Source organism: Mesoplodon densirostris, chromosome 17 (assembly GCF_025265405.1).
Source record: "Mesoplodon densirostris isolate mMesDen1 chromosome 17, mMesDen1 primary haplotype, whole genome shotgun sequence".
Taxonomy (NCBI): Eukaryota; Metazoa; Chordata; class Mammalia; order Artiodactyla; family Ziphiidae; genus Mesoplodon; species Mesoplodon densirostris.
The window spans coordinates 77,452,786-77,472,245 of NC_082677.1; the positions used below are offsets into that span (position 1 = coordinate 77,452,786).

At 51.2% G+C, this 19,460-nt stretch overlaps 1 protein-coding gene across 5 annotated transcripts in view; it reads left to right on the forward strand.

Moving 5' to 3' along the window:
* The window catches only part of TMCO3 (transmembrane and coiled-coil domains 3), a 31,694-nt gene extending 13,415 nt beyond the window's left edge, over positions 1–18,279 (forward strand). For 4 of the 5 annotated variants that reach the window (XM_060080062.1, XM_060080061.1, XM_060080063.1 and 1 more), the window contains 9 exons: positions 427–555; positions 3,977–4,069; positions 7,406–7,592; positions 7,671–7,791; positions 13,086–13,281; positions 15,887–16,037; positions 16,639–16,718; positions 17,418–17,567; positions 17,752–18,279. In XM_060080062.1, coding sequence (XP_059936045.1) covers positions 427–555; positions 3,977–4,069; positions 7,406–7,592; positions 7,671–7,791; positions 13,086–13,281; positions 15,887–16,037; positions 16,639–16,718; positions 17,418–17,567; positions 17,752–17,865 — 1,221 coding nt within the window. In that variant the 3' untranslated portion in view covers positions 17,866–18,279. The remainder of the gene's footprint in view (positions 1–426; positions 556–3,976; positions 4,070–7,405; positions 7,593–7,670; positions 7,792–13,085; positions 13,282–15,886; positions 16,038–16,638; positions 16,719–17,417; positions 17,568–17,751) is intronic. The other variant, XM_060080066.1, reaches the window with a different exon arrangement.
* Positions 18,280–19,460: the final 1,181 nt, after the last annotated feature.

Below are 19,460 nucleotides of genomic sequence, written 5' to 3' on the forward strand. Positions count from 1 at the left end.
TTGTACGTAGCGTAGCTTCTGGGGCGGCGTCTTGAGGCCACGTGAGTACCCCGTTCCTCGCCACCCTCGGGCCAGCAGCCTTGGCACCATCCACGAGTCTCTTCTGGACCGGTTAATACCATGAAGGCTAGATCGTCTTCGTGCCATGGGAACACAGTGGGGAAGGGTTCCCGGACTCGAGCCCTGAGGGGAGTCCTCGTGCTCACAGTTCTCAGAGGACTGTTACGGGCTCTACGCGAAACAGACACACGGTTGTAATCGTTAGACGCTGAGGAGCGAGCCTCACCTCCCAGAACCCTCCCTCGGCTCCCTCACTTGCCTTTCTTCCCCCTCAGTGAGGTCAGGGTACCGTCCCACCCTGCCTTCTCCTTTCTCTTGCTGCCTGTTACCTTACGTGTGTTTCTTGTCTGTTTATCCTTCTTTTAGGACATCGTCGCCATAGGGATGTTGTCCTTACCGTGCGGCTGGCTCTGCACCGCGATAGGACTGCCGACCATGTTTGGTTACATCATCTGCGGCGTGCTTCTGGGGCCCTCCGGACTCAACAGTATTAAGGTAAGAACAAAACTGAACTGTTCAGTGTCTGCTGAACTTGAATTAATGAAGGTAGCAGTTTCTTATAAATCACATCAAACAAGATGTCTTTTAAAGTTTCCTGAGGAATCTCTAAAGCGTAAGAAAGTCATTTTGTTCATTAATGAGTGAGCAGCTTGACCAGACAAAATGGTCCTCTTTGTGTCTTTAAAATTATATTAGTTTTAAAGATTCTGTTTGCAGTAATATTATGGACTGGATTATTTGGACACTGAAAGGAACTAAAAATCCTGGATTAAATGTATTTTTAAAACATGCTTGGGACTTCTCTGGTGGTGCAGTGGTTAAGAATCCACCTATCAAGGCAGGGGACACGGGTTCGAGCCCTGGTCCGGGAAGATCCTACGTGCTGCAGAGCAACTAAGCCCGTGCGCCACAACTACTGAGCCTGCACTCTAGAGCCCACGAGTCACAACTACTGAGCCCACGCACCGCAACAAAGAGTAGCCCCTGCTCGCCGCAACTAGAGAAAGCCCGCGCGCAGCAATGAAGACCCAATGCAGCGAGAAAATAAATAAAAATTAAAAAAAACAAAAACCCACGCTTAACACCCTGAGAAGCTGGTAAAGTAGTGAGCAGTGGCCCAGCCTGGCTGTGGGTGTCTGGAGGCCTGGGAGGATGTGGGTGCTGAGGCTGCTCTTGCTGAAGGCTGTTTGCTGAGCAGGTTGAGGGGAGCATTGTCCTGTGTTGGTGGTGCTTTTGACAGTGAGGAAAGAGTCCCAAGCCTTGTGGGCTTCAAGCTGGGTCCTTGACAAGAAAACGCAATGTGGACAAAGGGAAAGAGAATGCCACGTAGAGGTGTCCTGGTCCCACCCCAGAGGAACCTGGAGTGCAGGGTGTGGGAAGGGGCCACGGTGTGCCCCGCCCTGCCTGACGCTCCCCTTTGGGTAGAATGGGAGTCGGTGAAGCGGGGGCTCCACCTGCAGCCTCATCCCCTCCTCGGCTTAGCCCACCTGCACCGGGTCTGGAGGGTCCTGAGGGTTCCCCCCACTGGACAACACACGGGGGTCGAGGCGGCCTTCACACTGACTGATCCTCACAGCAGACTGTTTTGCCAGGTGGGAAGTACCTGGATGCTGCAGGCTGAGAGCCTGGACCTTGGTGAGGAGGATGAGTGTAGCCACCACCCAGCAGGGTGGCCTCTGGGAAGCCTGGTTTTAATTCAACTTTTTTTTTTAACATCTTTATTGGAGTATAATTGCTTTAAAATGGTGTGTTAGTTGCTGCTGTATAACAAAGTGAATCAGCTATACATATACATATATCCCCATAGCCCCTCCCTCTTGCGTCTGCCTGCCACCCTCCCTATCCCACCCCTCTAGGTGGTCACAAAGCACCGAGCTGATCTCCCTGTGCTATGCGGCTGCTTCCCACTAGCTATCTATTTTACGTTTGGTAGTGTATATATGTCCATGCCACTCTCTCACTTCGTCCCAGCTTACCCTTCCCCCTCCCCGTGTCCTCACGTCCATTCTCTACGTCTGCGTCTTTATTCCTCTCCTGCCCCTAGGTTCTTCAGAACCGTTTTTTTTAGATTCCATATATATGTGTTAGCATATGATATTTGTTTTTCTCTTTCTGACTTACTTCACTCTGTATGACAGACTCTAGGTCCATCCATCTCACTACAAATAACACAATTTCATTTCTTTTTATGGCTGAGTAATATTCCATTGTATATATATGCCAGATCTTCTTTATCCATTCATCTGTCGATGGACACTTAGGTTGCTTCCATGTCCTGTCTATTGTAAACAGTGCTGAAAAGAACATTGTGAATTATGATTTTCTCTCAGCTTTTTGAATAGGTAGTTTTTATGTGATTGAAACAGTATAAAAAGCTGTAGGTGAAAAATCTTTGCCTGACCTTGTCCCATCCCTCCGTTTCCAGAACATTTACAAACCCTGGAAAACACAAATGTATCTTCCTTTTCCTTTTTACTTAACAGCAAAGATAGCTCATAAGCAAAGAATTAAGGCTAAATAACTAGGTAGTAGATCCAACTGGATACTATGAATATTGTATTTCTTAATAAATTATGTATACCATGGAAAAATAATATAATTACAGTAGATAAAAATACCAAGATCAGGACTTCCCTGGTGGTCCAGTGGTTACGACTCTGCGCTCCCAATGCAGGGGGCCCAGGTTCCATCCCTGGTCGGGGAACTAGATCTGCATGCCACATGGTGTGGCCAAAAACAAAAAACAAAATCAAAAACAAAACCCCAAACAAACGAACAAAAATACCAAGATAAAATTACCAAAATAAAAATCCAAGGTCATACTAGCCAGAAGTGGGAGTGGTTAACAGAGAGAGTCTAACTGTATATAACTGTACTTCAGTATTTATCTTTTCCTCGTAGGGAGTAACAGGCTTTCATTTTCTAAGTCAACAAGTATAGGTTTAAGTGTGTTACTTTGAAGTCAGGTTGCAGCCTAATTTTCAAAAGGGAAAAAAATAGTAGCAGTAAGGAAGCATAAAAAGCAGAAGACATAAAAGAATTGAGAGCAAACATGTTGTTTTATAGCAAATATATGTGGAACAAACTTCTCTATGAAGATACATGTTTGCAGATGGTGTCAGGAAAAAAAGTACAACAAACGAGATTGAATAAAAATAGTGAGTAAAAGGTTGAGAGTGAAAGGAGGAAATGTGCTGATAGAAAGAGGGCAAATCAGTGGTGTTCACAGCCAGGAGACAGAGGAGGTGCACGGTGGGGCCTGGGGGGCACACCGACACACGAAGGCCTGGACTCCGTTTTCACGTGTTCAGGGAACATTGAAAAAATCAAAAAGTTAGTGGCCATAATGCAAACCTCAATTGTAAATAATATAAGTAGTACCAAATGTACTGGTATGAACTGTCTACTATAGTGCAGGAACGTTGACGGTAAATAGCAAATGAGGGGCACTGTACGTCAGGACCTGTGGGGAGTGGCCACATGGGGTCCAGGAGAAAATCCCACACTCAGTCTCACCCAGACCCAAGGGAAGTAAAGCACTCCTGTTAGATAAGTGTTAAACTGAGGTTTAATGCCTGCCCGTCCCCAAAGGAAGCTAATGGAAGGAAGTAATGGAAGTAACAGTGGCAATTAATGAACTTGAAAGCGGGTGAATTCATGAGCTATTTCCTAGAAAATAAATAAAATTATTCCTCCGGCTAATCAAGAAAAAGGAAAGAAGTCACTACCATCAGGAAGTTCAGTGTATCTCAGATACAGAGGAAATTCAGATCATTGTTTGTTTGTTTGTTTTTTTAAATAGTGGGCTTTTTGGTGGCATCCCACTGAGTATGTTAGGACAAGATGATTCTGTGAAGTACACGTGATATCTTAAATATGTTAAGTTTTACGGTTTTAAAACTTTCTTGTTTTTCAGTCAGTTGTGCAGGTGGAGACGTTAGGAGAATTTGGCGTGTTCTTTACTCTCTTCCTCGTTGGCTTAGAATTTTCCCCAGAGAAGCTGAGAAAGGTGAGTCCACCAGTGTGCCTGTGTCGTCGCCCCACTGAGATTAACATGCCCTGCCATCACCATCCACATTTGTTGGAGACTTGCCCAGCAGATTAGGTCTGTTTAGGGTAGAATACGGTGTTGTAGTTTGATGCTATTTTTGGAACATAAACTCCAGAAGATAAAATGTTAAAAAAAAAAAAAGAGTGAAAATTCAGTGAATCAATGGAATTAGCTTTCAGTGGCTAATTCCAAACCAGGTCTGAGAAGTGCTGTGTCCAAACTTACTGATGTTTGAGTCCCTCCAAGAGGGTCCAACGCTGGTAGAGGCTGAAATATCATAGGGGTGGAACGTTCAGTGTGTTACTCTGGGGGAAAATCTCCTCGTTTTCCTAAATAAGTGGTAAATTTTGATTATTGCTATGTCACTGTAAGATGAAAATATCTGAAAGGTTAATGGTATTTAGGGCCATATGTATGAATAAATGTTAAAGTAGTGGAAGCAACAGTTCCTCCTAAATTTGTTAACTTTTAGAATGATTACTTTGAAAGCCAGAATATTCGAGAATGGAAACGGAGTTAGGTTGGAAGTGAATTCATGAAAGGCTCCTTTGTGTTTGAACAGGTCACAGAAGAGGAAAAAGCTGATGAGAAAGCAGATGGGGGTGTGTGGGGAATGACAGGGAAGCTGCTGGTTACAGGAAGGGGCGGCTCCGTCCAGGCCCCGTTTTGCCCACCAGCTTAACTAGGACACCAGTGTCGAGTCAGCAGGGGTCTCAGTGACTCTGCGGGTGGTCACTGGGCGCCCTCGCACCAGGTGGATGAGAGTGACAGCTCGTGCCCCTTCTGGGGAGCAGTCCAGCAGTTTGATTCAGGAGCCTTGCCAGGTTCACATCCTTTCATCGGTGGTTCTGCTCCTGGGTTTCTAGGCAAAGGGAAGAGTCAAGCCCAAGTTTTGGTTTTTGTTTTTTAAAATTAGCCCCTACAAGGTACTCAGCTCCTCATTGTAGCATTTCTATAAAAGATCCAAAGCAACCTGAGTGTCTAAAGTTTAAGCTGTGGTGTAGCTGCTGGATGGAGTATTATGTAGCCATTAAAAGTATTATAAGAACGCGCAATAACAAAGAAGAAAATGTTAAATGCTGAACTTCAGAAGAAAAAAGTGAGCATATAGTGTGACTGTGGCGACACAGAAGGAGCCCAGAAGCACAGGAAATAATGTGCCAAACCACCGTGGATGCTGCTTTCCAAGTCCTCTCTGACCACCAGCATGCTTCCTACAGGAAGGGAAGTAAGCTCGGCCTGAGCCTGCGCTGCCATCAGGGAGCAGCTGTGCCCGGCCATGCCCACCCCTTTCCCCAGTTCCTCCTTTTTTTCTTTCTTCTTGTTTTTAAATAAATTTATTTATTTATTTTTATTTTTGGCTGCGTTGGGTCTTCGTTGCTGTGCGCGCGCTTTCTCTAGTTGCAGTGAGCAGGGGCTACTCTGTTGTGGTGCGCGGGCTTCTCATTGCAGTGGCTTCTCTTGTTGCGGAGCATTTGCTCTAGGTGCGTGGGCTCAGTAGTTGTGGCGCGCGGGCTCAGTTGTGGCACATGGGCTCAGTAGTTGTGGCTTGTGGGCTCTAGAGCGCAGGCTCAGTAGTTGTGGCACGCGGGCTCAGTAGTTGTGGCGCGCGGGCTCAGTAGTTGTGGCACGCGGGCTCAGTAGTTGTGGCTTGAGGGCTCTAGAGCGCAGGCTCAGTAGTTGTGGCGCATGGGCTTAGTTGCTCCATGGCGTGTGGGATCTTCCCGGACCAGTGCTCAAACCTGTGTCCCCTGCACTGGCAGGCGGATTCCTAACCACTGCGCCATCAGGGAAGTCCCTCCCCCTTTTTTTCTGTTAAAGCTCCATTTGTCCATCCACTGACGCCTCACTTCCTGTCAGCCTTCCTCCTCATACAGCGTCCTGAGTCAGTTCTGGTATCTTTTTCATCCTTCTGGCACAATCACCTCCATGTGTTAATTTTTGAATCCAAAGTATAAAGAAAATTGCCCACTTCTCTGGGTCCTAAGGGAAGTGGCCAAATTCTTCCTGTTAATTCCGTTGAGATGTGTGTTGTGGCTGGGCCAGAGGGGCCTGGCGAGGACCTGTGGGGTCTCTTGGGAGTGGGAGGGTCTTCCCGGGCAGCCCTGTGAATGCGCAGCCTGGACCCCTCGGTATTCACGTGCGTTCTGACGTTCACAGCCAGCAGCGGGGTTACCTCGCGGTGAGGGGTGAGGAGGGGCAGGGTCTGGTCCCCCCGCGTCCCTGGCGCAGCCCTCTCAGCTGGCGCGTCCTCGTCTGGGCTCTGAGGGTTTGGGAGGATCCAGGTGTCCTCTGGGTCCAGAGTCTCATAACTGTCTTCCCCAGCACTGTGGCGCTCAGGGTTAAATAAGACAGTAACGTCATTCACCGGGATGTTTGCGTGCCCTCGTCAGTGTGCTCTGTTTCTGTGAGGCTTTGGGGATCTTGTGCCAGGGGTGCAGCCTGAGGCGGGGCTCGTGGGAGCAGGTGTGTGTTGTCAGTCAGGGCAGGGGCTTGGGCGGGGACCGGCCCCTACTGGGTGCCTTTGGGTCTGGGGCGAGCTGGGGTCTCTAATGTCCCCTAGCTCCGATGTCCCTGGCACCACCGAGCCTGGCTGCTCCCCGCCTGGCGGCCCTGACCCTTGACCTGCACCAGGAGCGCATCGCGCCCCTTCGTAGGCAGGCCCGTGGGCTCGGCGTGCAGAAAGTTTATATCCATTGGTAACTACACGAGAAGTCCACGTTTATTTTTCTTTTATTTCTCAGCGATAAATGACTGACAGCTTTAGCGCAGCCTGAGGTACCGGTGGCCCTCCTGCCTGTGGGCTACCCGTGTGACCCTGTCACGGTGGGAAGTTACTTGGTAGGGTTTTGAAGTATCAGCAGTTGCTGGCAGGCCCCTCTCTGTCTTCTGTGAAATCTCCTAGAGGCCTGATTAGAGACAGTTCAGAGCCGCCCGAGTCTGCGAGATCCTTCCCGGGCCTTGTCACTGAGGATGCTTGCGCCCTCGACTGTCGTTTATTCGTGAATCACCTGGGCCGCTCAGGTGTGTCCTGTTTCCGCTGGAAGAGGGGGCAGGGTGTCCCCAGCTCCAGCTGCGTTCTGAGGATGGCAGTGCACGACGCGGAGAGGGTGGAGGGCGTGCTTCGTCCCTAACCACGTCCAGCGCTCCGTGACCGTGTGTGACCGCCCCCGCTTTTCATGGTGTTGCGCTGGTGTGTTTGCTGCGGGGCCAGCCGGTTCCTGGGCGGGTGTGCACGTGCTCTGCGGGGCCGTGGGCACTGAGGTGTGTGCACGCCCCTGTGCTCTCTCCCAGGTGTGGAAGATCTCCCTGCAGGGGCCCTGCTACATGACTCTGCTCATGGTGGCCTTCGGCTTGGTCTGGGGCCACCTTCTACAGATCAGACCCACCCAGAGCGTCTTTATCTCCACCTGCCTGTCCTTGTCGAGCACACCCCTGGTGTCCAAGTTCCTTGTGGGCAGCACCCGCAGTGACAAGGAAGGTAGGTGGCCGCGTGTTCTGAGCGTGTGTTGAGGTTAAGCGACTTGAGTCCACGCGCTCTTAGTGACTTCTCCCCAAGCAGGCGACATCGACTACGGCGCGGTGCTGCTGGGGATGCTGGTGACGCAGGACGTGCAGCTGGGACTGTTCATCGCTGTCCTGCCCACGCTCATCCAGGCGGGAGCCGGCGCACACGCCAGGTAGGGTTGCTGCCGTACTTCAGTTCACGGTCTGTTTTTCTGGCTTCAGGTCATTTGTTTATTGAAATACTGACCTTCCTTTCCTTCTCAAGTGCAAGGTTTCTTCTGCTCTGTTTCCTTTCTGTTAGAGGGCTCTGGTCATTCTTTCATGGTTAGTCTGCTGCCGACAGCAGGTTCTCTCGGTTTCCTTATCTGAGAGTCTTATCTCCCTTCCCGCTGGAGGACGTGGCCACCGGCCATCAGTCCGCAGCGGACGTTTCTTTCTTCCAGTGCCTGGCAATGCTGTGCTGCTTCTCCCTGGCCTCCGATGGCTTCAGTGAGAAACCGGCTGTCATTCAGATCTGTGTTTCTCCACAAGTAACGCATGGCTCCTCTCTGGCTGCTTTCAAGACTTTGCCTTTAGTTTTCAGAAATTTAATGACGCTGTGTCTTGGTGTCTTAGTTCGGGCTCTACAGCAGACACCACAGATGCGGCAGCTTACACAGCAGACGTTTAGTCCCGGTGGGGCGCCGGGGATTAGGGTGCTGGTGCCCTCTCAGGCAGCTGTCTTCTCCTGTGTCTCCACGGTAGGGGAGGTGGAGAGGCTGCAGAGCCCTCCGGTCTCTCTTATAAAGGCCATTGGTTCCAGCACCGGCCCCACCTCCAGATGACTCTGGGGGCACACACACCTCCGGCCCATGATACCTTTGGGCTTGTTCTGTATGGCGTTCGTTCATCTTCTTGAAGCTGCAGCTCTGTGTCTCTTTTTTTTTTTTTTTTTTTTTTTTTTTTTTCTGTACGCGGGCCTCTCACTGCTGTGGCCTCTCCCGTTGCGGAGCACAGGCTCCGGACACACAGGCCCCGCGGCCATGGCTCGCGGGCCCAGCCGCTCCGCGGCACGTGGGATCCTCCGGGATCGGGGCACGAACCCGCGTCCCCTGCATCGGCAGGCGGACTCTCAACCACTGCGCCACCAGGGAGGCCCAGCTCTGTGTCTCTTGTCTCGTCCTAGTTTAGGAGTTTCGGCCATTGTTTCCTCAGGTGTTTTCTTTTCAGTCCCGCTTGCCCCCTCCTCCTGGGACCCCAGTGATGCAAACGTGGCTCTTCTGTTGTCCCACGGGTCTCTGAGACGCTTCTTTTTTGGTCTGTTTTCTGCCTGTTGTTCAGACTGGGTAAATTCTGTCCGTTTGTCCTCACGTCCACGGGTCCCATCCTCTGTCATTTCTCTACTATTCAGCCCATCCAGCAAGATTTTTGCTCAGGTTATTATGTTGTTTAGTAGCATAATTTCCATTTGATTCTTCTTTTTATAACTTCTGTTTCTTGCTGAGATTTTCTATTTTTTCACTTGTTTCAAGAGAATTTTTTAAGTGCTTTTGAATCATTTTTACGAGGACCGCTTTAAAATCTTTGTCAGATAATCCTAATGAGGACGGGTCTTGATGTTGGAGTCTTATTCAAGTTGTGGTTTTCCTGATTCTTGGTGTGCTGAGTGATTTCCAGATCCTGGACATTTTATATCTGATAATATGAGTCTCTGGATCCTTTAATTATTTTTTAAAGCCAGCAGCCCCATGTTGAGGCGTGGTTGGGGGGGTGTGTTCCTCTTCCTGCTGAACCCCGTCTGGGGGCCGTGGACAGCCTGCCTCACTGCTGACCGGCGGGGTGGAAGTGTTTTGTATTTTTAGTATTTGCCTTTTGCCAGATATGGTATTAAGTTTCAGCAATCCAAAGTGATCAAGATCTCTTCTCTGCTCTCAGGAAGCTCAGCCTGGCGGGGAAAGTAGAAGGAGGGAATGGTTTTTAACTGAGATTCCCAGAGGTGAAGGCTCTGGCCCTGGTGTGTGGCCACCCTGGAGCCCCAGCTCTCCATCTGCCAGCCCTGCAGGCTGTGTTCTCACCTGTAGGATGGGAACAAGGTGGAACCTGGACAGTGTGCTGGCTGTCGACAGGAGAGACTCGTAAGGCACCTAACACGCCCCTCGTATATGCAGCTGTTAAAGGCCGTTTGTCAGGAAGGCCCTTTGTCTGTCATTTTTCTTTGATCCAAAGGTCTTTAACTGTCAGAAAAGCAACGCTTTGTCGCATTAGTCCTTCTGGCTACAGATTTTCAGGGTAAGTAACTGAACAAACATTTAGACAGAAAAAGGATTTGTAACTTTAGCCGAAAGTCGTTTGAGTTCTGTTTGGGACGTGCGGTCAGTCCTTCCCGGGAGAGACGGGAACTCCCTCTCCCAGGCAGAATCCGAACCGCGGCCAAGAGTGTCCGGGCCCCCTGGGAACGACGGGTATCACCTGGGAACCAGGCCCCCTGCCAGGTAGACAGGTACGGCTCAGGCAGAAGACTTGGAAAGCTTTTCTTTTTATCTTCCTAATTTAAAAATTCATCCAGTACTGGTACTGGTCCTGTTGACTTCATTCCCGTTTCGTCATGAGAAGCCATGTTTACCGAGAATTTTAATGACGTGGAAAAGTGCCCTACATTGTGTTAGGTTGTCAAACAGAGTCAAGACCACATATAGTGTTTCTCAGAAGGAGAAACATGGAGCCGCCACATGGCTCAGCCCTTCTGCTCCGGGGTGTGCACCCCACAGGAATGGGAACACCGGTCACAGATGTCACCTTTGTGGGGGCGGAGGCGGCACAGCCCCGTGAATGCCCCTCGGGCCATGCGTTACACACCAATGGGGAAGGTGGTAAATTTTACGTTACGAATATTTTACCACAGTAGAAAAAATCTTGTGCGTGAATGTTCATGGCAGCATTAGTCATAACAGCTAAGACGTGGACACAACTCAAATATCCATTAGCTAATGGACAGATAAATAAAACACACAGTGAAATGTTATTCAGCCGTAAAAAGGAATGACGCGCTGACACACACTACAGCGCGGATGAGCCCTGAGGACAGACGCCAAAGGCCACACCGTGGCTTGTGGTTCCCACAAGCGATTCTGTTTACATGAAACGTCCAGAACAGGCAGAAGACAGCAGGTTGGTGGTGCCGGGGGCTGGGCTTGGGGAGTGAGTGTAAGGGGCGCAGGGTTTCTCTCAAGGATGAAATACGTTCTGAGACTGTCGTGGTGGCACAACTTTGTGACTAGAAGCCGTTAAATTATATACTTTAAACGGGTGAATTGTGTGAAATGAGACGTATTAATAAAGCTGTTAAAAATTACACACAATGTTATTTTAACTACATAAAGGAGAAGATGGAGGCTAGAAATGTGTATTACAGAGTGTTCAGGATTTTTCTAGTAGTAGAGGAGTAGATTACGGTAATTTTACTGTTTATTTACTTTTCTGTATAATTTGGGAAAAACCTCTTTTCCAATTTTGATAACCAGGGAAAATTCATAGTAAAAAATATTAAATAAAATCAATAATAATGTTGATATAGGCTTTGCCTCTTAATTCAGCTTTATTCAGAATTCATCTCGATCTTTCCTAAAGGAAAAGATTATCTTCTTCCCTCCAAATATGTCACAGGTAAAGAACAGAACACAGGGACTATGATAAAAAAAATAAAGTAATTCAAATTACTAGAATTAAAATCTTGCAAAACCATGAAAGTTCTAGAAGAAAGTATGGATGAATGTATTACTGAATATTGAAGATGTTCAAGCAGAACACAAATTCCAGAAGCCATAAAGGACAAGAAATGTGATCAGTGTCACTAAAGTTTCATACTTTGAATGTTTAAATACACGCACATGTCCATGTACACACAAACACACATCCACCCGCGCACATCCATGGATACACACAGACCTGCACACATACATATACACACATACATGTGTGCACACATGTATACGTGCACATACATGTACAGGAACACATTAGGTAAGCAGGCCAAAGACACATGGGAAAGAGATGTGTGTACACGTCCTGTCTTATTGTTTAAAATCAAAGTATAGTTGATTTTAGGACAGAGGGTTAAGTTTCTCATTTCACGAAGATCAACAAATCAATGAGAAAAGTGAGACTAACGCAGGTTACAGATAGGTGAGCGCCGGGAGCAGCGAACTCAGCAACAAGCTGGTGGGAGAACACCCCGCCCCCTGCCCCCCCCACGGAAGGAAGTCCGGGACGCCTCTCCCTGTTGGGCGGGGCCGTCTGTCAAGGGTGGACGTGGACGGTGCACGAGCTCCCCCACAGGCCGCCCCCAGTGTGGCTGAGCCTGGACGACCCATTCCCGGGTCCAGCCCAGGAGACGTGGCCCCGGCCCTCGGGTCACGGGCATCAGACAGCATCCCCACGTGTTGCTTTGGCCTCTGCAGCCAACTGAATGGGATGAGTCAGGGGTCACTGGGGTACAGGGAGAAGAGGGCAGCTGGGGAAGGGGTGCCTGGTGCCGGCCCTGAGGCCCGGGTCCGGGTCGCGGGCGGTGGGTGAGGAGTTCGGCGTCAGCTGCTGGGCTCTGGGGGCCTGGCTGAGACTTCGAGCAGGTTTCTCTTCCTGCCGAGGCCACAGACCCCGGCTTCTCCCCTGGGCTGTCATCCTGAGCCTTAGCCGAAGGGATATTCACAGAGACTGCTCTGATGCCCCAAGGCATCACACACACCCTGGGACGTGTCTGGGCTGCTGGTCTAGGCCTGGCTGCAGGGGCGAATCCTCTCTTAGCCACCTGATTTATATTCTTCCATCAGGAGCTTTTAAACCAGAATTTTGGACTGAAGGGTTTCCTAAATGTGATGGGGAATTGGGGTTAAAAAATATGTATGTTACCATAAACACGACAGATACACAATAGTGCCTGACTTGTGAAAGTCATTAGGTGGAGATCTTAACAATGTATTGAGATCTGAATAGCATATTCTAAAAAGGGCTTCGTGCAGAGCCCTTTTCTCCATGACTAAATAACAGAAAATTCAGAGTTATGGCTTGGGGTAAGGGAAGGCTTTTCTGAAAGTCGCTGGCATCCCCCAGCCATGCTTTGGTGGGGAGCCTGCCGTGTCGTGTTACAGAGCGACTGTTTCCTTACGAAGAATTTCAAATGGAGGTTAATTCCTAGTGAGGACTTTTGTCATCTGTCATCGATGGAGACACATAAGCTGTCAGTCACGAGTCACTGCATCCTATAAAATGTACTTACTCCAAAGTATTAATTGCAACACAATTCAGCTTCTGTATTCGATTCAAGTAACTTAATTTCTGAGGTTAATGTTTGATGGATTTTATTCTAACATTTAGAAATGAAAATGTCTGCGATTTGGGTCATTTATTTTGTAATGTTAAAAAGGAATGGAAGGTCATGTCGTTAGACTTCGCGTATTCTGAGGAGAATCAGGCGTCTCCGTCTCTTTCCCAGCGTCGCCATGGAGATCCTGCGGGTCCTGGGCCTGGTCGGGCAGGTCCTCTTCTCGCTTGCTGCCGTTCTCCTCTTCTGTCTTGTCGTGAGGACCTACCTCGTGGGGCCGTACTGCCGGAAGCTGCACGCGGAGAGCAAGGGAAACAAGGAGATCCTCATCCTGGGAATCTCCGCTTTCACCTTCCTCATGCTGACGGTAAGGCCCCAAATGCCCGCCACGTACTTCGTCTGACTTAGCCTCTGTTCACCGAGAGCTTGTGATGGGTCCTTTTTCTTTCATTTTACTGACAGTTGGCATACGTGAGACACTTGTTGGTGTTTTTATCTGTGCACAGTCGTGCTGCCTGGCACTTCTGCCCGCGCTCTAGGCTCTCTGCTGGGATGGTGTTTGTGAGTGTGAAACCGTGCGAGCCTGTCTTAGACGCTTTGCATCCGAAGCAAGAATCACAGTTTAAAACGACTTTTCGTTCTGTTTGTTGAGAACAAGCTAGTCAGCAGCGTAACTTCTTTCGCTGTAACGTGAAAGCTCACCACAGAGGCTTGTTTTGGAGGCAGCTGTCCCAGTTAAGGGACAGGCTTCTCATGGGAGAGCAGGGGAGGGGCCAGAGACCCCGTAAACAGTCCCAGCTCTGGGGGCATCACCTGCACGGAAGACCTGCGCCCCTCGACGTGCGCTGGAGAAGTGAAGACCCGTGTTCACGCGGAAACTGACGCGTGAGCGTGACAACAGATGTGCTCCCATCGGCCCAGACCGCCCAGATGGCCTTCCTCAGGCGCGTAGTTCAGCCAGCCACGGCCCTCCACGCCAGGGCGGCCACCCAGCTTTGAACTGCGGGTCCGTGAGTCGCCGGAGAGCTGTGCTCACTCGAAAAGCCAGTCCCCAAGGTCAGGAGCTGTGCCACTCCACTTCCGTGCAGTTCGTGAAGACAGATCAGAGATGGGGGAAGGCCGCTGGCCGGGTGCTGAGGAGGGAGGGGGGTGGGGAGGACCTGGAGGTCACGGGCGGCCCACGTGGCTCCACGGTGTCACATCCACGGGACTCGTGCTGTGACTTGGGAAGATGCTGCCGTGGGGGAGCCCGGGGGAAGGTACCGGGGTCTCTGGATGACTTCGTAGAACTGCACGTGAGCCTACAGTTAGGTCAAGAGAAAAGTTTCATCCTATAAAGGAAACTGAGGGAAACAACCTCCTCACACAGTTGCGTTGCCTGCCAGCATCTTGTAATCTTGGGAGGAGACTAAGGTTTGCTTTTGCTCAGAGCCGTTCCGTATGTGACCGACCTCAGTTTTGTGCGTTGCTCCACCCCATCCGGAGCGTCCTCTCTGGAATGACACCCAGCAGAGCGCTCCGACCCGGCGCTCCGTGCTGCCACCCAGCGGCCCTGGAGCCGAAGCAGCCTCTCTCTGCGGCCGTGTCTCCTGAGCACTTGCTGCGGGTGCCGGGCGCTGGGGAAGGCGTCTAGCGCCCAGGCCTCCGCTCACTCGCCCCGTCTGTGCTTAGCCATTCCGGGCCGTGGGAGTGAGGCTGCACGTGCGGGTCTAGGCCCGGGCTGTGTGGGCCTACGTGACCGCGGCTGGCTTCCCCAGGTGGCCGTGCCCTTCTCCCCGACCAGCACGTTTCAGAGGCTGATCCCAAGCTGTAGCCCGTGTCAGTGCTTCATTCCTTTCCACGGCTGAATAATATTCCTTGTCAGATACAGGTTTGCTAATATCTTCCAGTTTGTGACTTGTCTTTCCCTCTCTTGACGACGTTTCTTTGAACGGAAGTTCCTAATTTTAGCGTAGTGCCGTGATCATTCTTTAAGGGCGGCACTTCAGGATCCTGCGTGACACACGTTTTCCGGCCGCATGTCACGGGGATGCTCTGTGTTGTCCTCTGGAAACGTACTGCTTTCTTTTCTCACTGAGACCTGCCATCCGTGGGAGGCGAGTTAGCGCGGGCTGGGTGGCCGTGGCCAGGACCTGTTCTCCACGAGCGTCTCCTCAGCCCCGTGAAGTCAAAGGTCACAGCACAGAAGCCGAGTGGCCGAGCATGGGTGGCCCAGACGCCCTGCTGTCCCCAGGTGGACGGGCGGCCAGCCGGCCTCCTCTCCGCAGGCTGTCTGGTCGTGGTCTCCTGGGTCATGGGGGTGGGTTCGGCTGGTCGGCTTCCACGCACAGGGAGTCCTGTGACTGTTCCCGTAACGCTAGGCGCCCTTGGTTCCCCGCGTCCGTGTCCACGCTGCCCGGCATGTGTCATGTGTGTGTGGCGGCAGCAAGCGCTGTGTTGGATCCGCTCCCAAGCGTCTTATGGGCTCCGACACGGTCGTCAGCGGGGCTTCCTGGAACGTCGTCCGTCTGTCTGTGCTGCTCTCATCACTGGATTTACCTCCTCAAGTTAAATGCCATGTCCACTTCCTTCCTCTAGGCGCCGGCGGGGTTGGGGGGGAATAGTTTTGTGCGCCATGTTTTTAATGCCAGCGGAGTCGGGCGGTTTATTGATTCAGGGTAAAGAAAGTGTGTCACAAATGCTTAGATCTTGGAAAATAGTCTCACTCAAAACGTCCACAGCAGTCTACACGACCGATGGTTGCAACTGTTGTATGACCGTTTCCTCTCGCTCGTGGTCAGTGAGCTGACGTCCACTGCCGTGCCTTCTGCGGGGTTCTCCTAGGACACTGCAGGGGCCTGGGCAGGGGCAGGGAAGCTGGCTTGTCGCGGTTTTATGGGGATGTCCTGCCGCGTCCGAGAGGCCCTCTTGTGTGTCCTCAGCAGAGACGCTGGCGGGTGCACCCGGCGTGACCTGTGTCCTCCTCCCCTCAGGTCACCGAGCTCCTGGACGTATCCATGGAGCTGGGCTGCTTCCTGGCCGGAGCCCTGGTGTCCTCCCAGGGCCACGTGGTCGCTGAGGAGGTCATGTCCTATGTGGAGCCCGTCCGCGACTTCCTGGCCATCGTGTTCTTCGCGTCCATAGGTGACCCTCCTCCTCCAGGGGTGACACTCCCACTGGGTCTCATCTGCTCACACGTGTTTCTACTTAGCTTGTGCGGCGAAAACAGTTACCATGGTGACTAGGGTCTGAGGGACTCTCCCTTAGAAGGAGGGAAGGTTTGAGCTGAGGGATGGGGGCTCCTGACTGGTGGTCCTGAGGGTCCACCACTCAGCAGGGTGGCAGGCCCACTTCAGCACGTCCACATCAAGTGCAGGAAGAAATTCTAATTTTAATACAAAAAATCAAACTGGTGTGTCGAGGCTTCTGCCCTGGGAATGTCCCCGTGGAGGGGAGCAGTCCCGCTCGTGGTCACAGCACGGCCACCTGGCCTCTCGCTCACACCCTGCACTGCTCAGTGGGTCCAGGAGCCCCAGAGACTCCGGGTGCCTCGAGGGGCAGGTTCTGAAGCCCGTGGAAACAGGGCGGGAAGCACTGAGTCGCCCGGCCCTCTGCTCGGGGTCTCGGGGTGGAGTGGGTGGGAGACACCGGGCCCCTTCCTGTCCTGGTGGAGGAGCCTGTGGATGTAGGGGTGGCAGGGAGGCTGGCCGCCCGGCCCGGACGATCGCCCGTCCCCGTCCCGCAGGCCTTCACGTGTTCCCCACCTTCGTGCTGCACGAGCTTGCCGTCCTGCTGGCCCTCACGCTCTCGGTGGTGGTCATGAAGGTAGGGCCCCTGCTTGCGAAGTCCACCCTGCCTTTGGTTTCACCTGTCACACCATGCGCCTCGCTTCCTGCCTGTGTGTACCCCCCACCCAGCACAGCCCGGGCAGCTGGGGCTTCGCGGGTCGGGATGGCCCTTTGTCTCAGAGTTTGTGTTGAAAATGGGGGTTTCAGAAGCTGGGGCTGGAGAAACCGCTCTCTGGATCCTCCAGTGACACCCCTGCTCTGTAATTTGACTTCTAAGTGAGTCTAAAGAACCACAAACCCGGCTCTGGTGACGCAAACGTACATTTTAACGGCCACTGAGAACTAGTTTGCCACTTTCCACTTGTCTGATCTCTGTGACTACAAATTGTTGAGGTGCCCACGTCAGCGTGGGATTCTGGGCGTGGACGTGGCCTGGGTGGTGGCCGCTGGCTTTGCGGATGAGAAGGAGCGGCGCCCCGATGATGGCTGAACTGCACTGCCCGCTGCAGGCTGCTTTCCTCCGCGCTTTCTTTACGTTTCGTTAAAAACAAAGTTTCCATTCTGAACGCTGCACGATATTCGCTTGGCGGGAGGGCCTTGGTTTTCCTCTGCTGGGGGCGGGGGTCTCCGTGTGTCCTCCCGCGCGGTGCTGGGGGGGCCCCCCCGGACCCGCCCTGCTTCCTGTGGGCGGTGCTCTGGGCCCAGCCTGGCCGAGCGTGACCTGCCGCTCTGGCAGTTCGCCCTGGCAGCCCTGGTCCTGTCTCTGCTGCTGCCCAAGACCAGCCAGTACGTCAAGTGGATCGTGGCCGCGGGGCTGGCCCAGGTCAGCGAGTTCTCTCTGGTCCTGGGGAGCCGGGCGCGCAGAGCACGTGTCATCTCTCGGGAGGTGAGTCTCTGCCCGGCTGGTGGAGCGGGGTTGTTAGGGGGAGTAGGGCTGGGGTCAGGGGGGCGCCCCAGTCCCCGGGGCCTCTTGGGGAAGGGGGCACCCTCCTCCAGGCCGGGCACCAGAGGCTCACACACTGTGATGCGGAGACATGCCCCCAGCCACGCTGATGCCCCGCCCCCGGCAGGTGTACCTCCTCATCCTGAGTGTGACCACGCTCAGCCTCCTCCTGGCCCCGCTGCTTTGGCGAGTGGCCGTCGCCAGGTGTGCGCCCCGGCCCGAGAGAAGGTCCAGCCTCTGAGGACCACGGCCAGGCGACCGGCCGGAGCTGGCACCGCATTCCCGGATCTCAGAGTCTCCCGGAGCCCGCCTCTGCGTGCAGTGATTATGCACCGTGTACATGTAACTCTGCGTTTTACAAATCGCCTTGACTCTTTTGCCTGGATGTGCCTTTTCTTCAGAAATTAATGTTAATTTTCTATTGTTATTTCATCAGTTCATGTTTTTTTGGTAAAGAAAAAAGTTAGGAGGCTTTTTTATTTATTGTACAACTTGTAAACCGTTGGTCGATATTTTTTATTAAACGTTTCTGTGACGTGAGCTTTTAATTCTCACAATGTGTTTGGAAAGTTACTTTTAATCCTTAAAGTCTATGTTTTCTAAAATGAGACAAGTTCTTCTAAATGTCTTTTGCTTTTTATTACAACTTGAAACAACACTTTCATGTCAGTTTTTATCAGGTAAATCATTCTTTTAAAATATTTGGTTTTGAATCACAGGACTATGCATTCCTTAATAAAAATCATTTATGATCAGTATAATTATTTGAAATTTATTGAAAAGCTGTTTTTTTAATTAGATTTTTGTATTGAACTAATCTTTGTCAGTTTTTAAAATTAAGATGCAAAAAAAAGGTGGGGGGGAGCTTCCCTGGTGGTCCAGTGGTTAAGACTCCATGCTTCCCCTGCAGGGGGTGGAGGTTCGATTCCTGGTCAAGGAACTAAGATCCCGCTTGCAGCATGGTGCGGCCAAGAAAAACAAAAGAAAAAGAAAATTAAGGTGTGTCACCTATTACCTCACTTTTATAGAGACTAAATGAATGCAGAGCTATTTGTATAGGCTAAGTTCTGACTTTGAATTCTAAAAGTGTATTGGTGATTATGTGCCCTTTTTTTTTTTACTTTTGATGATTTTTTTTTTGCATTCCATGTATTATCTAGTCTCACATGCTCACAGGGTCAGCAATTACAACAGCCTCCTCGTCTCCCAGCTCTGAAAACGGCAAGACAGCCACAGCTGCGGCCAAAGTGTGCCTCATTTTAGCTGAAGTGCCCACACAGCTGAAGATCTGATCCTTACACACATTTCCCTAAGGGGTACCTAAGTTGAGTTTTCCTATCAATACTGCCTTTAAGAGCCCAGTGATTTGTCCAGAACACTTGGTGTAGAGGGACAGAGATGTTAGGTGTGATTACGGGTCGCAGATGTAAATTATGGGTTGCAGTAATACTAATAACTAAAACACATCAAGGTGAAGTAAATTGTATCTAGTCTGAAGTAAATCAATGGAGAAATTATGTAAATGTGCTTATTTTTAGAAACTAGCATTGGTTTTATTCATTTGTAAACCATTCCACACGGTGCCATTCCCTCCGGATCCTTGGGCGGAGTGGGAGGTGTTACCTGAGGCACCAAGGCCCTCCTGCCTTGCCTGTAACTCTGCACCGTGTCTGTCCGTGTGCCTCTTCCTCCGGCGTTATTCCGTTTTCTCTCGTATCTCCAGCACCCACAACAGAGTTGGGACCTCTTAAATTTTGTTGAATGAAACCTATCTGATATGCTGACATAAGGTTTTCCCTGAAATGTGGAACTAATATCACTCTGTGAGACTGAAGT